At 44.8% G+C, this 20872-nt stretch overlaps 1 protein-coding gene across 1 annotated transcript in view; it reads left to right on the plus strand.

Annotated features, from left to right (window-relative positions):
• Window positions 1-20872, plus strand: part of LOC122793313 (non-structural maintenance of chromosomes element 1 homolog) — a 1211484-nt gene that overhangs the window by 998345 nt on the left and 192267 nt on the right. Inside the window, exon 7 of the mRNA XM_044061200.1 lies at window positions 20501-20624. Coding sequence (XP_043917135.1) covers window positions 20501-20624 — 124 coding nt within the window. The remainder of the gene's footprint in view (window positions 1-20500; window positions 20625-20872) is intronic.

Consider the following 20872-nt stretch of genomic DNA (forward strand, 5'->3'; position numbering starts at 1 on the left):
TTCAGTGGACGCTTCAGGTGCAATGGTCATTTCTTTCTCTCCCCCTGCATCACCCCATTGCAATCAGCAAGGCTTGGAAGCGGTCTCTGTTGTGGTGGCTCCATTCCACGGATCTCCACAGAGGCCGCCCTTTTTGTGCATCTCCCCCTCTAGCCACAGTGACCACGGACGCTTCCCGCCTCGGGTGGGGGGGGCATTTTGCGGGCCGGACGGTCCAAGGCACGTGGAACGACTCAGAGACCTCCCTGCATATCAATGTTCTGGAGATGAGGGCGCTGCTCTTGGCGTTGCAAGCACTTCAAGCCTTTCTTCCCCTGGGAACAATTACGATTCAGTCAGACAACATGTCGGTGGTCTGGTACATCAACAAACAGGGGGGAACCAGGTCTTACCCTTTATGTCGAGAAGCCATGAGAGTGTGGGAATGGGCGATCTCCACCAACCGCTTTCTCATTGCAACGCATATTCTGGGTCGGTCCAACATCCTTGCGGACAAGCTCAGTCGCACCACTCTCTCCCCGTACGAGTGGTGTCTCAATGCTCAAGTAGCGGAATGTATCTTCGCACAGTGGGGGACTCCCTGTTGCGATCTCTTTGCTTCTCCCTTAAACACCAAGTGCGACAGTTTTTTCGCTCTAATCCCACCTCCAGGGGATTCCCCGAGAGACGCTCTGGTGCATGCTTGGCCTCCCGGTCTTCTTTACGCATACCCCCCTCTGCCTCTGATGCTCCAGCTGCTTCAGAAAGCCTCTCGGTTGGGGTGCAGAATGATCCTCATAGCCCCATTCTGGCCTCGACAGATCTGGTTCCCTTACCTAAGGTCTCATTCAGTGAATCCACCTTGGATTCTAGATCCCATTCCGGATCTGATATCACACCCATCGAACCTACCAACTCCGAACCTGGACAACCTGAAGCTGACTGCTTGGTTGCTGCAGTTCCACTCCTAATCAGGACTCCCGGTATCTCGTCCCCAGTTAAGGCCATTCTGGTAGCGGCTCATAAACCCTCTACCAGAAAAATTTACTGCAGTAAATGGAAGCGTTTCTCCGTTTGGGTGGAGCGACAAGGTCTAGATCCCTTCACGGTTCCCCTTCCTTTGGTTCTAGACTTCCTTACTACTCTCTTTAATGATGGCGCCAGTAGTTCTACGGTCAAAGTTCAGCTATCGGCCATTTCTCATTACCATGTTGGTCATGACTCTGGGCCTCTTATGTCTGCCAAGTTATGTAAAATCTTCCTAAAAGGCACCTTTCTGCTTAGACCCCCTGTCAGAGACGGTTCCCCCGTGTGATCTTTCTTTGGTTCTTCAGGCCTTGACCGCTCCCCCCTTCGAGCCTGCGGCCACAGTAGATCTAAAATTCTTGTCTCTTAAGACTGCATTTTTAGTAGCCATTACCTCAGCTAAGACAGTTTCTGAACTTCAAGCCCTGTCCATGAAACCGTCTTATTTGGTCTTCCATCCGGACCGGGTGTGCCTCAGGATCAATCCCTCCTTTCTTCCTAGGGTAGCTTCGGAAGCGAACATTAATCAGTCCATCAACCTCCCTGTTTTCTTTCCTAAGTATCAGAACAAAGGTGAATACAAGCTGCATTCCTTGGATGTTCACAGGCAGCTTCGTTTTTATCTTAACAGGACAGCTGGTCATAGGCAATCCAACCAATTGTTCATTTCCTTTGCCAAATTCAATCTGGGTAAGCCAATTTCCAAAGTTTCCTTGTCACGCTGGATTTCCCAGTGTATTCTGTTAGCTTACCAAGCTTCTGGGAGGTCGGCACCGGAGGGAGTCCATGCTCATTCGACCCGGTCTGTTTCTACCTCAGCGGCCTTTAAGTCTAGGGTTCCTCTGGATGACATTTGTTCAGCAGCCACTTGGGCTTCATCTCATACCTTTATTTCTCATTACAAGCTGGATATCACGTCTAGAGGTAGAGCATCCTTTGGCTCCGCGGTGCTCCGGAATATCCTTCCATGATGGCCGCCCAAGATTCAGGTAGCTGGGGACTCTGTTCCACAGGTTGCTGACAAATGAATTCTCCTACTTCAGATTTAGAAGTTATGTACTTACCATAACGTTCCATCTGAGTAGGTGGATTCATTTGTCTGCAACCATCCCGCCCTCCTATCCCCCTGGCCTTGTCAGTTTCCTGCATAGGATGTGTTACCCTTTGGTGTTAGGGTAGTTGGTGCAGGGCAAACTCGATCTGAGGTCATGTAGGGAGAGCAGGGCATTATGGGTGAGGGGAGGAGCTAGGAGCTCGGATCCATAGCTGGATAAACCATGCCGGTTCGGATCCGATATCGGATCCATACCCACAGGTTGCAGACAAATGAATCCACCTACTCAGATGGAACGTTATGGTAAGTACATAACTTCTAATTCTTTGGGCCTTGACCCAACTCTCCCCTTCAAACCATCAGCTAAATCTGAACTAAAATTTTTGACCTGCAAGTCTGTTTCCCTAGTTGCTGTTAATTCTGCCAGAAGAGTGTCTGACCGTCATGCTCAGTCTTCTAAACCTCCTTATTTAATTTTTCACGAGGATAGGACTTCTTTAAGGACCTGTCCTTCCTTTCTACCTAAGATGGTGTCAGAATCCAATATTAATCAGGTGATTAACCTTCCAGTCTTCTTTCCAAATTTCTCAAAGGAAAATGTATGTTATACCTTTTAGGTGTTCACATTATGTTTCTACCTTCACAGAACCAAAGATCTGAAGAAAGCTGAACAATTATTTGTTTTCTTTTCTGATTCAGAAACAGGCAAATCAGTTTTTAAAGTGACTTTGGCCAAATGGCTGACTGATTATATTAACATTTTTTCTGAAAAAATGGCTTTGTCTTTACCAAAATCACTAAAAGCCCATTCCACTAGATCTGTGGCAACTTTCTCAGCCTTTTTGGCAAGAATTTCCTTGGATGTAATTTGTGCAGCTTTAACCTGGGCTAATCCTTATACCTTTATTGCTCATTACAAATTGGATCTGGTCTCTAGGGGAAGAGCAGCCTTTGGCTCAGCTTTTCTCAAGCATATCCTTCCTTGGAGTCCTGCCAGGATTTAGGTAGCTGGAAACTCTGTCCCAATAGTGGAGGAATGAATGAAAATGTCAACATTAGATTAAAAAAAAGTTATGTACTCCCCAGGACCTGCCTTTTTTCAACTGGTGTCCTAGACAAATGGGTTCCACAGCATCCCCCCCCCACACACACACACACCAGCTGGTGCCCCCATCCTGGACTATCTACACCAACCAGACTACTGAAAAAGTGCCCCTGCTAGAAAGGCACCCTAGGCGGCTGCCTAATTGGCCTATGCCTAAGGGCAGCTATAGTACTCACCATAATATTCCATGTGAAGTTGTTCTATCTTGCCGTTCATTCTTACAGATGGGTTCTGTGCCGATCCTCGGCTCAGAGTCGGCCTACTACAAAGCTCGAGGTCTTCAGATAGCTTGAGGCCAAGCCTGTATCCCATGATGCACCTAGAGTTACCAAAGATATAGTTTGCCGCTGCAATAGATTGGAGGTTCTCGCTAGCTCAGGCCAGTAAAAACTTTATTTCTTCAAATATTTTTCATAATGTTGATAATTCTTTTTACCATCCCTCCAGAATCTACTCCAACCCTATTGCACCACCAGACCACTAAGATCCAGCAACAAAACTCACTTGCAGATCACTAAAGCCAATAACTCTGCTGGTGAAGCACTATTCTCTTGCACCATAGCCAAATTATGGAACTCCCTCCCACCCACAATTACCTCCGTACCATCATGCACCCACTTCAAAACTTTACTAAAAGCGCACCTAAAAACATGCTGGCTATGCCCTTGCAATTCCCACTCTAATATCACCCACCCCATCCAACCACTACCTTTCTTTCCACTTCACTAACTACCTTGATTATAGCAAGCTCAGATGCTCATAAGCTTAGTACTTATTTTAACATTTGTTAATGTCTGTTATGTACTTCACAGATAAAGATTCTAGTTGTCTACTGATGTACTATGTTCTTCATCTGTAAATATGTTGTAAGTAATTGCTATGTAAATTGTTAATCGCTATGTAATCCAATGTAACTACTGTCTGTTTATTTTAACTGTGGAGCTTTTCTCCCCGGGCCTCCGCTGAAAATGGACCTACGTCCAGTCGGACACTCCCGGTCAACAAATATAAATAAATAAAATAAATACAATAATAGTTTTAGATACTTAGATAAGCTCTTAGGTTCATAAGTAGGTACTAGGCTGTTAGCCCTGGGGCCTATACAAGCCCAGACAAAAAGGTACCCTGGCTTTTGCCACCAAAGAAAATTATTTTCCTGTGCCACTGTCGAGCAGAGCCACAGAAGTGATCCCCGGGGTGAATTTCCTATTTCCCATCCAATCATCAAGATTTTTCTTGAAGAGTACTAATGAGGAACTTTGTTTGATATAGATAGGTAGTTTATTCCAGAGTATGGGAAGTCTCTGGGACAGGAATCTATCCCTCCAGCATGTTCTGTTTATTGTGGTGACAAGGTTTAGGTCCCTAGAGCATGTAGCTCGGAGGGATTGGGACTTTAAGTTGAGCATGTCCAACAGCTCTGGGTTTGACATAGCTTTGTATGTTAGGCAGAAATCACCTCTGAGTAGGCGATATGCGACGGAGTAAAGCTGGAGTTTTTTGAGAGGGTCTGCATAGGGCATCTGTTTGGGGCCAGTAATCCTCTTTGTGAGGTATTTCTGCGGCCTTTCCAGTTGTTGTAGATGTCTTGTGAGGTACATACCAAAAGGGGCATTGTACTCTATAATGGGTCTAATGAGCGATGATTACAGGGGAACAATGACCTCTTTTTTTCTGGAGGAGAAATCTTTTGTGATGAGGTGTGCCACGTAGAAGGATTTCCTAACTACTGTGGCGATGTGATTATCAAAGGAGAGACTACTGTCCACCTGTGTCCCAAGGTCTCTTATCACACTTTCGGTGTTAAGTATACTACTGCCTATGTTGTAGTTCATGGGTATAGAGTTTTTACCAAAGGGGATGACACTGCACTTTTTGGCATTGAGCTTGAGGCCATGGCTTTGACACCAGGCATCTGTCTCAGTGAGGCCCTTTTGTAGGATGTCCACATCATTAGGAGTTTTGATTATGGCTCCTAGTTTGCAGTCATCTGCGAACTTCGTTAGCCAAAGACCTTCTGTGTTAGCCTGTACTTCAGAGAAGTAGATACCAAACAGGAGAGGACCCAGGACTGAACTCTGTGGTACTCCACTTGTCACGGGTCTGAAGTTGGATTTGGAATCTGCTACTTTCACAGTGTGAGTTCTGTCAGTGAGCCAGTTGGCAACCCATCTTGTGACATAGGGATTTATACTTAGTTTAGTGAGTTTATCTGTAATTCCAGAGTGAGGGATGGTTTCGAAAGCCTTGGCAAGATCTAGATAGGCTGTGTGAACCACCTTACCTTCATCTACTGCTTTGGTGACTGCTTCAAAGAAGTCTATCAGGTTTAGGAGACATGATCTGCCTTTTACAAGCTTTTACAGCTTTCTTGTGTAGTTTCCCTTCCCTTGGTGTGCCTTTTTCTTAAATTACTATTTGGTCTAATTTTTCTTAGGCCTAGTTTAGTTTTATTACTAGTTTAGATTATAGTGTGTGCTTAGATAGTGACATTTTTGTCACAACTTTAAAATAATTAGAGTTAAGATTTTAGTGTGTGAAATAGTAGTGTATAGTATTAATGTGTGCCTTTAGATAGTGACTTTGTCACAACTTTGATATATTTATATATCTTCAATTTAGATATAGTTTTTGTGTGTGTGTGTGACTACTGTTTAGCCCATAGTTTTTAAAGGGCTTGTTTGATTATTATTGTTTGGGTGTGTCCAGTTTTACAAATATGGCTGACCAAGACAAACACCCTAAATCAGGATTTACAAAATGCCCTAAATGTGGGCAGAAAATGCCTCTCACTGACTGTCATGGAAACTGTGTTTATTGTTTGGGAGTATTGCATCTCCAACAAAGCTGCTCCATATGTCATTCTTTCTCTTCTCGGGTTCTCCGGGAGATAAAGAGAAAACTGATCCGACATAGGTTTACTTAAACCTTCAATCCAAGAAGCTTTGAGCGACCAAGATGGATCCAGTAAATCCTCAAAGTCTTCCAAGACTTCTGAGGGTAAGAAATCTAAAAAGTCTTCGGCACTGGTTCCACAGACCTCGGAGCCGACCGTCTTATCGGAGCCGGTCCCCAATTTTGGAACCGGTATCCGAAGTACCTAATTCTCCACTCGTACAGTCGGCACCACCCTCGATCCACTCATCTCGGTCTTCAATTAGCCTTTCCGATTTGGATGTGGATCATGTAGTGCATAAGCTTTTACAGGCACCGGCCTTTGTTAAATTCTTATTGGCTCTGACCTAAGCGGCTTCGGAACCGAAGACCCTCTTACCAGCTACTACTCTTCTGCTTCCGAGCCATACTGGTCCTTCGGAGCCGGAGGAGTCAGACTTGTTTATTGTGGAGCCTTCAGAGCCGACGCTTGCTCCAGTGTCTTCGGCTCCATTTATTTTGACTTCCTTGGCACCCATCGAGGAATCTAGGAGCCGACACTCTCTGGTCGGGTCTGGGGAGGATAGTCGGACTGACTTGTTGGTTCTGACTCTGCCTCTTGGGGCTTCGGCTCTGCTCCTACCTCTGGCTCTGAGCCCACTGTCCCGGTTCTAGGGATTTCGACAGTTTCCTCAGATCCATCGATCCCTTTGGATCGGAGCAGAGGTGCCTTCGAAGCCATGAGGAGAGTTATGTCTCCTAAGACATCTTCGCCTTTAGGTCCGGCTACCTCCTCCCCTAAAGCATCTGTGTCTGCTTCTGCTTCACAGAACTTTGCCAAGCGTAGAGACCCAGAGTCTCAGAAAGCCCCATTGGGTGGCCCCTGCTCTTCCAAGACCTCACCAGAAGCCCTCACTGATGAGGTTCCCAGGAAGAGAAATTTGTAAGAGGAAGCATCTAGACTCCCTCTCAGGAGTCCCTGACATCTGATACCAACTTGGATGAATCAGAAAGGTCCCCACAGTCCCCCTCTGAGGATATCTCATTTGCTGAGATATTAGAAATCCTTAGGCTGAGGGGTGACTGGCAGTCCACCAACCCTACTGAAGATGAGTCGGTTCTCCTGAAGGCTTTCTGGTCTCAGCCCTCTATCTCCTGGGTGTCTCCACCCTTCGATGAACTTATGCAGCTGGTCTCATGAAGGGCGTGGGAGTCTCTGGACACTATGGAGCCTGTCCCTAGGAGGCCTAATAAATTTATCTCTGCTCCCCAAGACAAATCTTTTCTGACCAAGGGTGTGCCAGTTGATGCCATGGTGGTGGGGGCAGCCACCAAAAAGGAAATTTCAGAAACGTCCTCTTCTATCCATCCTCCTAACAGAGATTCTAGGATCATGGATAGATATGGGAAGCACACTTACAGTTCAGCAACCTTTGCACTCCGTTCGCTCAACTATCTAACCCATTTTACCAGACTGCAAAGAGATTTCCTTAAAGAGCTGGGAGATGCTCTTCAGTGTACAGAAGCTGCAGGAGCTTCAGATAAAGTTGCCTCCCAGCTTGCTACCCTCATCTCCATAGTTAACTCATCCACACACCTCATTTTTTATGCAGCTGATGGAATGAGCAGGGCAGTGGGTACAGGAATTGCTCTTAAGAGACACTCCTGGATGCGATTGTATTCCTTCGCAGAGCACTTCGTCGTCCTTTATAAATACCCCTTTTGATGTCTCGTCCCTTTTCGGGCCCAAAGCTAAGGAAACTTTGACCAGGAAGGAAAGACTCTGTCTGCCGTTGGAGTCCTTTTTTCCACCCCTACCAGACCCTACCCCAAGGGTCAAAGGGGAGGGAAGATGTGGTTCCGAAAAGCCTAAGGAGCCTTTCAGGACACACGTGGTGAACCCCCCTCCAGGGGCAGAAGAGGGGGCAATAATGGAAGGTGCTGCCTTTACGGCAGAGGAGGTCCGCAAAATCAGGGTGACAGAGATCACTTCTTTGGAAGCCCTACCAGTGCTCCTGAAAGGAGACCCGACTGTCCTACTCTGGAGGCAGTTGAGGGTCACTTATCTTTGTATCCAGATGCCTGGCTCAAAATTACAAATGACAACTGGGTACAAAGTATCATTTCCTGAGGATTTTGCCACACCCCCCTCCACTGACAAGAAAAATCCCAGATGTTCCACCCAGTTACAGGGAACAGGCAACAATAGAGGTCCGATCATTGCTAACAAAAAGAGTAATCCAACCAGTTCCAACAGACCAGATAGGATCCGGAACATACTCCCGATTCTTTTTAGTTCCAAAAAAGACAAAGGACTGGAGACCTATATTGGACCTCAGCAGACTAAACAGATCTGTCAAGAAAGAGAAATTTGATATGGTCACACTTCAGTTGATACTTCACTTTGTAGGAAAAGACAATTGGATGTGCTCGATAGATCTCCAGGATGTGTACTACCACATAAAAATGGCCAGACCATCCAGGGATCATCTGCGCTTCTGGCTGTGAGCCAATCATTAAAAGTATCGAACCCTGCCCTTTGGTCTCACTATAGCCATCAGAGTGTTCACCAAATGTATGGCAGTGGTCACGGCTCACCTGAGATGTTTAGGATTCCAGGTGTTTCCATACCTAGACAATTGGCTCCTCACCGCCACCACCAGGCGTCAACTCATTCAAGCCAGGGACACCTCTCTTTCACTCTGCAGTCAGCTGGGCATTACGATAAACTTAGGAAAATCTGCCTTATTGCCATCGCAACATACCGTTTTTATCGGAGCAGAATTGGACACCACCACCACCACCATGCTGAGAATTCCAGTAGAAAGAGTCTTACTGCTACGTCAGCAGGTCTGCAATCTGATATCCAAAAACAAGGCTCCAGCATCAGAAGTACTAAAATTGTTAGGCATGATGGCAGCTGCAATTTTGGCCATACCACTGGGTCGCATGCAAATGCAGATTCTGCAATGCCTGTTGTTCACTCAATGGTCTTACCAAGAGCTCCCAGTGTCTCACCTTGTAATGATCACAAACTCATGCAAAAAGGATCTTTAGTGGGTGGTTGACCTCTCTTCATGTCACGATAGAGCGTCCTTTTGTTCTACCAGCAGCCACAGTGACCACGGATGCTTCCCTGATAGGGGGGGGGGGCATTTTCAGGGAAAACAGCCCAAGGTGCACAGACTGATCAAGAGGAGGCACATTTACATATCAAAGTCCTAGAGATGAGAGCAGTACTTTTAGCGTTGCAGTACTTCCAGGATTCTCTTCCTCTGGGTACAATTGCGAGTCAGACAGACATGATGTCAGTGGTCTGGTATTTGAACAAACGAGGAACCAGGTCCTACCCCCTTTGTCACGAGGCCCTAAGAGTATGGCAGTGGACTGTATCCACCCAGCGTTTTCTGTTAGCAACGCACATCCCAGTGAAATCCAGCGTGATAGCAGACAAGCTGAGCAGAGTAATTTTGTTGCCTCATGAGTGGTCCTTCAAGAAAGAAATAGCGGACAGGGTATTCCGCAGGTGGGGCCAGCCTTGCTGCGATCTTTTCACCAGCCACATGAACACGAAATGCAGAAGCTACTTTGCCCTGATTAGCCCACCGGGAGAAGCACTCATACACGATTGGCCTCCGGGTCTCCTCTATGCATTCCCACCAATCCCAATGATAGCCAAGGTACTACAGAAAGCAAAAGCCCTGGGAAGGACCATCATTCTAATAGCCCCTCATTGGCCTCATCAGATTTGGTTCCCCTTCATCTTTTGGAGGACCCTTGGGATTCTGGACCCAGTTCCAGATCTTCTGGCGCACTCGTCAAGGGAACTCCATCCCTCTCTTCAGTCTCTGAAACCGACAGCTTGGCTGCTCCAGTTCCCATCAGGTAGCCAGGTTCCATAACCTTTCTAATGAGATGAAGCATATTTTCATATCCTCTCATAAATCTTCTACGAGGAAGCTATACCTTAGCAAATGGAAACAAATTTCTATATGGGCCTCTCAAAACAACATTGATCCCTACCTAGCCCCTATGGCCTCTATACTAGAGTTCTTGACTATAATCTCCAACAAAGGAGCTGCAGCAGCAACAGTTCGTGTTCAACTTGCTGCTATTTCTAATTTTTACCCTGGATTTGAAGGGTTGAACATTGTCACACAAACTATCCAAAGCCGTTCTCAAAGGGACCTTTCATCTCAGACCACCTGTAAAATCTCCCTATACCCCAAGAAATCTAAATGTTATGCTTTCTCCCATCATTCTCTTCCATTCAAACCAGCTTCCTCATGTGGCCTCAAATTTTTGTCATGGAAGACTATCTTTTTGTAGCTATCACATGCCCGCATAGTGTCAGAGCTTCAAACCTTGTCCATTAAGCCTCCTTATTTGATTTTCTATGCTGGCAGTCTCACTTTGAACTAACCCCTCCTTTTTGCCCAAAGTTTGCACGGAGGCTAATCTCAATCAAATTATTGATTTGCCGGTTTTCTTCCCCAATCACTCCAACAATTTAGAATATGTGCTGCACATATTTGGTGTTCAATGACAGCTCAGATTTTACTTGGATAGAACAACAGATTTTAAGAAATCTAAACAGCTTTTTGTTTCCTTTACAGACTCCAGGAAAGGTATGCCAGTGGCTAAAACAACTGTGTCTAAGTGGTTATCTGATTGTATCACATTTGCTTATTCAGCTGCTAATATGCCCTTACAACATAAAGTTAAGGCTCACTCCACGAGAGCAGTGTCTACATCCTCTGCCTTTTCTGCCAGATTCCCTATAGATGACATTTGTGCAGCACCCACTTTGTCAAGACTTCATGCCTTTATCACTCATTACAAAGTTGACAGGGCCTCCTTTGGGTCTACTGTCCTGAAAAACATACTCCTGTGAGCCACCCGAGATAGATATTGCTTGGGATGCTACCCATCTGTAAGAATGAACTGCGAGATAGAACAACTTCACATAAAGAAGTTATGTACTTACCATAACATTCCATGTGAGTTCATCTCGCCTTCACTCTTACTTCCCACCCTCCTACCCCCTCCAGGTTTTTTTGAAGACCAAGATCCTGGGGTCTTCCTAATTGCTCAACCCTTCTATAGCTTTCTCTTATGGAGTGATAGAATGACATATGTTATTATTATACGCAGCAAACAAGATCTGAGGTAACTCTAGGTGCATCATGGGATAAGGACTTGGCCTCGAGCTATCTGAAGACCTCGAGCTTTGTAGTAGGCCGACTCGGAGCCGAGGATCAGCTCCGAACCAATCTGTAAGAATGAAGGTGAGATGAACAACTCACGTGGAACGTTATGGTAAGTAAGGGGTAGTGGCATAATGGTTAAGGTGTTTACCTAAGAAACACAAGGTGCAGGGTTTGATTCTCACAGGGGGTGATTGGCTAAGCTTAAAATGGTCTATGAGGGCAGTTAGCCTAGTAATAATCTATGAGTCTATGTACATAACTTCTTTATCTGTGTTGTCCATTTTCATTCTTCAACTTCCCACCCGCCAAACCCCTCCTTGCTTTACTCCTGGAAAAATTGAGGAGTTTTGCCGGAACCTCTGTGCCTTGTTTGAGCCCCAGTTTTTGTACTTTCGTTATTCTCCACTGCTCTGTAGGTCTCTGGGCAGCAAACTAGATCTGAGGTATGTTAGGTGACTAGGGTATTAAGGATAAAGGGAGGAGCTCGAGAATTCAGTGTTCTACGATCTGGAAGAAACAGCCGAGTCGGATCCAAGGATCTGATCCAAACCCAACAGTTGAGGAAGAATGAAAATGGACAATACAGATGGAACGTTATGGTGAGTACATGACTTTTTCCTTCCTTCCCATTAAACTGTGTGCATGCGCTTACAGCTTCTTTTGTTTCTCTGGGTCCTATAATGGTATGGATTTACATCCATTCCTGTTTTACCACATAACTCAGTACCCAAAAAGGAGTCTAGTGAGACCAGATTTCAGCTATATTTTACTGATTTGTGGAATGCTTAATGACAGGCTTGTTATACTACCTGTAACTAAGTACTATAAAATCAGTAAAATAATACAGTAGTAGTAGTAGTAGGAAACATCGGGCGGCCACGGTGGTGCAGTGGTTAGCATTGCCGCCTCACAGCAAGAGGTTCTCCGGTTCGATCCTCGGCTGGGGTGCCTTCTGTGCGGAGTCTGCATGTCCTCCCTGTGGTCGCGTGGGTTTCCTCCTGGTGCTCCGGTTTCCTCCCACATCCCAAAGACATGCTGCAGGTGGATTGGATACTCTAAATTGGCCCTAGGTGTGCATGTGAGTGTGCCTTCTGTGGAAGGTTGGGCGCCGGGCTGGCAAATTGACACCATAAAACTCCACTGCCATTCAATGTGCGGACAAGGCAATCCGCTGTGGCGACCCCTAACCGGGAAAAAGCCGAAAGAAGAAGAAGTAGTAGTAGGAAACATACAAGAAAGCATAGAAACGAAGAATAAATCAGGTTAAAACTAAATGCAAAAATGGCAAGGCAGTAAAATAAAACGGGAGTAAAATAAGTTAAAACCATTCCAGTAGATAAAACTAATAAATCAGCCCCAGCGAGTTAATTATGAGTTAGATCAAGTAAGCTTTTATGGAATGCTTAAAACAGGCAGATGCTTGGGAATTCTTTTGCCAGACAGGTAGCATGTTCCATGGCTAATTTCCATGTCTGAGTGCTGAAGGCATACTGATGGAACTGCTTGCTGTCTGCCCTCTGGAAGGCTGAGCACAGGATCTGAGTTGGAAGGTACCAGCTCAGTAGTTCCCTTAGATGGGTCCTAGGTTATGTAATGCTAAGTAATCCAGCATAAAAACCTTAAATGCACTGTGCTGTTTAAGGGGTGCCAGTGTAATCTCTGCAGTGGAGGTGTAACTGTGCAACATAGATACTTCAGCAAGTAATCAGAGTGCAGTGTTCTGTACTAGCTGCGGGTGGTCAAGTTTCATCTCTGGAAACCAAAGGTATAGAGTTTTGGAGTAAACTAGACAAGAGGAAGCACATGCATGCAACATTATAGGGAGGGGGACAGAAGGTGGGATAAGATGTTTGCTAAGAACAATCTTCAGAAGATGAAAACATAAGGGCTAGACAGTTGCTGAGAATCTGGTCTTCTAGCATCACCATGGCATCAAACATCGCCCCTAGATCACACACTTTTTTGAGGTTTCTGTGTTCCAGGCTAGTATGTTTGCAGTTAAAAGGCACATGCATGCAACACTATAGGGAGGGAGACAGAAGGTGCAGGGTGCAATGTTCAAGCCATGGCCTCAAGCTCAGTGCCAAAAAGTGCAGTGTCATCCCCTTTGGTAAAAACTCTGTACCCATGAACTACCACATAGGCAGCAATCTACTTAACACCGAATGCGTGATAAGAGACCTTGGGACCCAGGTGGACAGTAGTCTCTCCTTTGATAGTCACATCGCCACAGTAGTCAGGAAGTCCTACGTGGCACACATCATAAAAGGGTTCTCGTCCAGGAAAAAAGAGGTGATCGTTACCCTCTACTCATCACTCATTAGACCCATTATAGAGTACAACGCCCCTTTTGGAATGTACCTCACAAGACATCTGCAGCAGCTGGAAAGGCCACAGAAGTACCTCACAAAGAGGATTACTGGAATCAAGCAAATGCCCCACACTGACCGCCTCAAAAAACTCCAGCTTTACTCCGTAGCATATCGCCTACTCAGAGGTGATCTCTGCCTAACATATAAAGCTATGTCAAACCCAGAGCTGTTGGACATGCTGCACCTAAAGAAATCCCAATCCCTCCGAGCTACACGCTCTAGGGACCTAAACCTTGTCACCACAATAAACAGGACATGCTGGAGGGATAGATTCCTATCCCAGAGACTTCCTATACTCTGGAACAGGCTACCCATCTATGTCAAGCAAAGTTGTTCATTAGCACTGTTCAAGAAAAATCTTGATGAGTGGATGGGAAATAGGAAATACACCCCGGGGATCACTTCTGTGTCTCTGCTCATCAGTGGCACAGGAAAATAACTTTCTTGGGTGGCGTAAGCCAGGGAACCTTGTTGGCTAGGCTTGCATAGGCCCTTGGGCCGATAGCCTAGTACCTACCTATGAACCTAAAAGCATTCTCTGGAGTCTGCTTGCTCTTTGATCTGTTTAAAACTTTTATTTAGTGGCTACAGCTAGTAGCTGTAATAGTTTTAGTTTACCATCCCCCTCCCTATTGTTATGGTTTTCTTTTACTTGGTGGCTTTGCAGTTGCCTGCCCATACTGTATATTTGATCTGGGACACTCCACCCATTCTAGTGTCATTAGTTCATTCAATCTAATAGAGAGAGAACATTTGGGAAGGCCAACCCACTCAGATTCTTAACCGTGAATTAACTTCTTTTCCAGCTTTCTCCATTTCCACTTTACTGGAAAAAAAAATCTAAGCTCGTTTCCCCCCTTTCCTATAACAAGTGTAGTCCACATACAGATTTGCTGTATCCAGGACTGTTTGTAAGCTGCTGAGCCCCCCGCCCGGCTTAAATAGGGTTAAACTATTCCCGGCGCCATAAAGTCTGCTCTTCAAATTTTCCCTTACAACTAGCCAGCTTTTTAGTTTTAGCACTCAAATCTGTTTCTTTGAATTCAGCGCTTGTTAAGAACTTGTTGTAAGTACTAAATAAGCTACAAATTTTGTACAGCACTCAACTTTCCTCACTTGTCTAGAGGAAAACGGTTTTTAGTAGTTAATAAATAAGCACCTACACAGGCATGTCTACAGGTCAGCTCCCGGTGTTTTCTCCTGTCTACCTGATGAATCTGGGCATCTTGAGGCAATACAGCAATTGCCTCATGTACACAGACAACCCTCTCCTCCTACCACCCAACACTACAACCTGTGAGAGATGCACTTATATAGCCAAACTGGAAGCAAAGCTCTCTTCACCTAAGACTGGACTAGATGGCAAGAGGAGAAGGTAAACACTTCCACCTCACCACACTCATTACATAGTCCCTCAAAACCTACACCACCAAAACACACACTTAGAAGCACAAAACACACACCTACATTCACAGAGGCTCTCAATAAAAATCTGCCCAAACAACTGAGACCTCCAAAGCAGAAATGCAAGCAACCTCCACCCCCAACACAACCCAAATGACACATAGCCCACAAACTCAGTGTGCCACTCAACTACAGCCCATAAGGCATAGCATACCCAACACTCTAGTCATAGGTGACTCTATAGTCAGGCACACTAATGTTCCACTCACCAGGCTAAACAAGGAGAAAGTTACTGTCAGCTGCCTGTCGGGTACCAGGATCTGCCACATAATGCATGCACTCAGGTCACTCCACAGCAAGTACAAATATGACTCTGTCATTGTCCATGTTGGTGTGAATGACCAGGGACATACCTCCCTGGACTACATGAAAAGAGACATGGAGGAGCTCTCTGATCTTGTAGCCCAGGCAGGTATGACCCTAGCCCTGAGTAGCATCCTGCCATCACCCAGAATGATATCACACTACAAGGACAAAATGATTGACTTCAACAATTGGCTAAGCTTCTGCTGTCATTTTAAGGGAATCCAGTATCTGTCTGCCTGGGATGACATGATCAACAGACCACGATGCTTTGCCAGAGATAGCCTGCACCTGTCACCCTTGGGATTCTGGATACTGGCAAAGGCTCTTGCCACCCCTATAGTGCCTTTTTTTGCAAGGTTCAAATGACAAATTCACCACCGTAACAGGTACAAGCAAGCAAAATCTGAGGGTAATGCTACTCAGTGCTAGAAGTCTAAACCTCAAAATGCACTAACTCGAGGCACTCCTTAAAATGAAGAACATCCACATCTGTGCAGTGACAGAGACCTGGTTCAAAGCTCCAGAGAGCTCCCCTGCATTACCAGGCTATAATTCGTACCACACCTTTCGGCCACCTAACCTGGACCAAAACCCTAAAGGCGGAGGCATGTCCATATTCATTAAGGATATCTACACCTCCAAGGTAGTTGCTCAGCATAATGCATCCGAGATTATCCAAGTGCAACTAACTCTGGGCAAGACCGCAATCCAAATTGTAGCTTGCTACAAACTCAACACCATGCCCCAGGATTCCCACTCCTCTTTTCTTGATACACTGGAAAATATTAGGGTACAACCCAGCACCCTAATAATGGGTGATTTCAATTACCTCACCATTAACTGGGAAAACTACTCATGTACCCACTCTTTTGCTCAACGTTTTCTGGAATTCATAAATTCCAGTGCCTTGGATCAACTTATCCACATCCCCACCAGGGGCAGTAATATTCAAGACCTGGTCATTACCAGCATGGGCGACTCATGTTCCACACCAGTGGTCAGTTCCTTGTTGGTCAGATCTGACCACAAGCTAATCACTCTAGACATCCACATCCTGCCCCCACCCCCCATTAGGGAAACAACCGCAAAAAATTTCTCCAAAGCCAACTTCACGCTTCTTAAGACAGAAGTGGCAAACTTCACAACACCCATGCAGATGGACAATAGAGGTACAATTGCTGAATCCTACACAAATACACTTTATAAGCACTTACATGAGTGCATGGATCGTGCTATCCCTAACAGAACCAAGATGCTGTCCTCCAAAAAAAAGGAAGCCAGTCTGGTGGTCTGCCATAAACAATCTCTGCAACAGAAGAAAGAAACTGTTGCCAAAAATAGTAAAATCCCATGATTGGAGGAACTCCCTGGTCAGCCTCAGTAAGAAGCTAAGATCCCTCATAAAATCCTCCAAAGATAGTTATGAAAACAAAATTGCCACCAATTCTAAAGACAACCACAAAGCATTCTATAGCTATGTTAAGAATCTTAATGGTAACACTCAGATCTGCTCTGAGTTGCAACACAATGGCGCTAAATATACAGAACCAACTGATATTGCCAACATCTTGGCAGATAAGTTCATTGCTAACTTTACCCCCCCCCCCCCCTCACTCCCTAAAGGGCCCATCTCTATACCGGAAGAATGCAAAATTCCTGTAATCATGGCTGCACAGGTAAAAACCTCACTCTCCAAAGCCAAGAACACAGCATCCATGGGACCTGACAACATCCCAGGCTGAATTCTACACGAACTACAGAATGAACTGGCACCCCACCTAAGTACCATGTTCAATCATAGCATCACCTCAGGCTTTGTGCCTGTTGAATGACGCACTGCGATGGTTATCCCACTCCACAAAGGGGGAGCCATGACAGACCCTGGGAACTACCGCCCCATTAGCCTAACGAGCCTGGTCTGCAAGGCCATGGAACGTATCATCATGGAACTCATAAACAAAGACATTGGTAATCTCCAAACTCTGGACCCCACACAGTTGGGTTTGTAAAAGGCAGATAATGTCTCCTAAACCTGGTAGACGTCTTTGAAGCAGTCACCAAAGCCATAGATGAGGGTAAGGTGGTTCACACAGCCTATCTAGATCTTGCCAAGGATTTCGACACCATCCCCCACTCTGGAATTATAGATAAACTCACTAAACTAGGTATAAATCCTTATGTCACAAGATGGGTTGCCAGCTGGCTTACTGACATAGCCCACACTGTGAAAGTAGCAGACTCCAAATCCGACTTCAGACCAGTGACAAGTGGAATACCATAGGGTTCAGTCCTGGGTCCTCTCCTGTTTGCTATCTACTTCTCTGAAGTACAGGCTAACACAGAAGGTCTTTGGCTAACTAAGTTCACAGATGACTGCAAACTAGGAGCCATAATCAAAACTCTTAACGAAGTGGACATCCTACAAAAGGGCCTCATTGAGACAGATGCCTGGTGTCAAAGCCATGGCTTCAAGCTTAATGCCAAAAAGTGCATTGTCATCCCCTTTGGTAAAAACTCTGTACCCATGAACTACCGCATAGGTAGTCTACTTCACATTGAAAGTGTGATAAGAGACCTTGGGACACAGGTGGACAGTAGTCGCTCCTTTGATAATTCCACATGTGGCTCTGCTGGACAGGGGCATTGGTGCTGACTTGTCTAAATATGGGATAAACTCTTGGCTAGGCTTATAAGGGCTTTAGGGCCAATAGCCTATTAACTTCCTATGATCATCACATCGCCACAGTCATCAGGAAATCCTTCTACGTGGCACACCATCACAAAAGGTTCCTCATCCAGAAAAAGAGGTCATTGTTCCCCTCTACTAATCACTCATTAGACCCATTATAAAATACAGTGCCCCTTTTGGTATGTACCTCACAAGACATCTACAACAACTGGAAAGGCTGCTGAAATACCTCACAAAGAGGATCACTGGCCTCAAACAGATGCCCTATGCAGACCGTCTCAAAAAACTCCAGCTTTACTCCTTCGCATATCGCCTACTCAGAGGCGATCTCTGCCTAACATACAAAGCTATGTCAAACCCAGAGCTGTTGGACATGCTCCACTTAAAGAAATCCCAATCCCTCCGAGCTACACGCTCTAGGGACCTAAATCTTGTCACCACAATAAACAGAACATGCTGGAGGGATAGATTTCTGCCCCAGAGACTTCCCATACTCTGGAACAGACTACCTATCTATGTCAAACAGAGCTCCTCATTAGCACTCTTCAAGAAAAATCTTAATGATTGGATGGGAAATAGGAAATTCACCCTGGGGATCACTTCTGTGGCTCTGCTTGACATGGGCACAGGAAAATAATTTTCTTGGGTGGCGAGCCAGTGTACCTTTTTGGCTAGGCTTATATAGGCCCTAGGGCCAATAGCCTGGTACCTACCTATGAACCTTAGCGATGAAACACAGCTTTCCACCACAGTTAGTGCTACCTGGTTTCAGGCCTGACCTGTGAGAATCCTTGAGTGCTGAATTAATAGCACTCACAACCATCTTGGAGGTGTTTAAATTTAAAACTTAATGTTGACTATCTAGTCATGGATGCTTTTCAAATAATTAGGAAACTGGTTAGGTGCAAACAGATTCCTTACTGAAAAAGAGATAATAGCGACGTCATTAGTTTAACAATTGTCTCGTAACTATCTTGAATATATAATGTCTCACAATGACAGTGTGCATATGATGAATAACAGTAGACCTAAAATGGAGTTTTGTGTAGCTCCATATCAAGAGTGTAGGAAGTGGATACATTTACCCCAAATATTTATCTTTAAGTTATACTTGGAAATGTAGGGGACAAACCAGTTTAAGACTAAAAAAGAAATCTCATACTAGTGCTGCAGAGAGTCAATAAGAAGAAAATGATTGATTGTGTTAGACACCATGGTGAGATGGAGAAGTGCCAAAAAGAGTAATGATTGTGATCTCTTGCAGTAAAGAGATTTAAAGACTCCACTCAGAGCTGTGTCGGTAAAATGCCTATCCCTAAAGCTGACTGGAAAGGATCATTGATGTTATCTTTCAAATATAATTCCATTTACAAGTAGGCTACTTTCTCAAGAAGCTTTCCAGCAAATGTGAGTTTTAAGGTTGGATACTGATCATCTAGGTATTCGGGATGTAAGCCAGACATTTGTTAAGGGTCAAGGAAACCAATAGCTTCCATAGATATAAAGGACTGGACCTAAGATATACAAGCATGCCAAAACAAGGCTGGTTGGGCATGAGTCTATTGCACAGATTGCTGTATTTAGTCTGGAATTAATGGAAATAAAATTCACCGTAGTCAAGAATGGCAGATTATCACCACCCAAGAGGTAGGCTCAGCCCCTTCTGAAAACCGACAGCAGCCAGAAAACTGACCAGATAAGTGGAAGCTTGACAGCAAAGTAGCAGGCTGCCAGTTCACAAGCCTCGGATGAAAAATCTTCACTGTGAATAGTCAGTCTGGACTGCACATCTTCCCCATTACATGGAATAAAGAAGCTAGCCAGACTGCTTCTAAAGAGATCTCCCAGGACAAATGCTCAGGTTTCTTCCTGGAGACCTCAGTCTGGTAAACAGAATAGTGACAGGCTTATGCTGGAAATGTTTGAAGAGACTGTCCTTTATCAACAGTCCATGCCTGCTAGAAAGATGACTATTGCATAAAAATCTACACCACCACCACTTACTACTTTAAAACTGAAAATATTCTGTGTTAGTGACCAGACTCAAAAAGCTAATGTTTTTTAAAGCTGGAAAGATTTTGTTAGTGCCCAGACACAAAAAGCCAGTGTTTTCAATAGGGGATAGAACTAAACATGCTTTGCGCAAGTATGGGGTGTGTGCTTCAGTTTTCAGCGTAATGAACAGAAAAAACAGGCATTGTATAATTTTATAGTTATTTGATTTTATACATTTTATAATTTGTATGTTAACTGATCAAAAAAGAAAGTCAATGAAAGTTGTAGCTGGATTAAAGAAACCGCAGATAACTTGCATCAGCCCTACATTCATAACATCTTTCAAAATAGGCACAAACACTTCTGTCCTACCTGAATTTAGTGCACAGAAAACCCTAACTTTGTATATGAATGCATTACTTTCAGAGCCAGATGTGTGAGAACTGCAGCATTCACATGCACGTTCCATGTTTAGCAAGGTACTTTCAAGGCCGAACTGAAAATCCACGCTGCCCAAACTGTGCTACCTTCTGGCCTTATGAGATTCCAGGTAAGAATTTTGTTACATCATTCGCCTTAAGAAAATGGTTTACCAGTCTTAAGAATTTCTGATACAGTAAAATACAATCTAGTTAGTGCTCCTTCTACATGTACATTTCATAGAAAAAGGTTATTTTTCTTATGAGTAGTATCTATGTGAGATTAAGTCCTGCTATCTACACATAAGGCAGTCATGGAAAACTAAAATGCTGCTGTGATCTGACTTCAGAGTCCTTCTGCAGTGGCATATGTTCAGAA

The sequence above is a fragment of the Protopterus annectens genome, chromosome 2.part0 (assembly GCF_019279795.1).
Source record: "Protopterus annectens isolate FY-2018-M chromosome 2.part0, PAN1.0, whole genome shotgun sequence".
Taxonomy (NCBI): Eukaryota; Metazoa; Chordata; order Ceratodontiformes; family Protopteridae; genus Protopterus; species Protopterus annectens.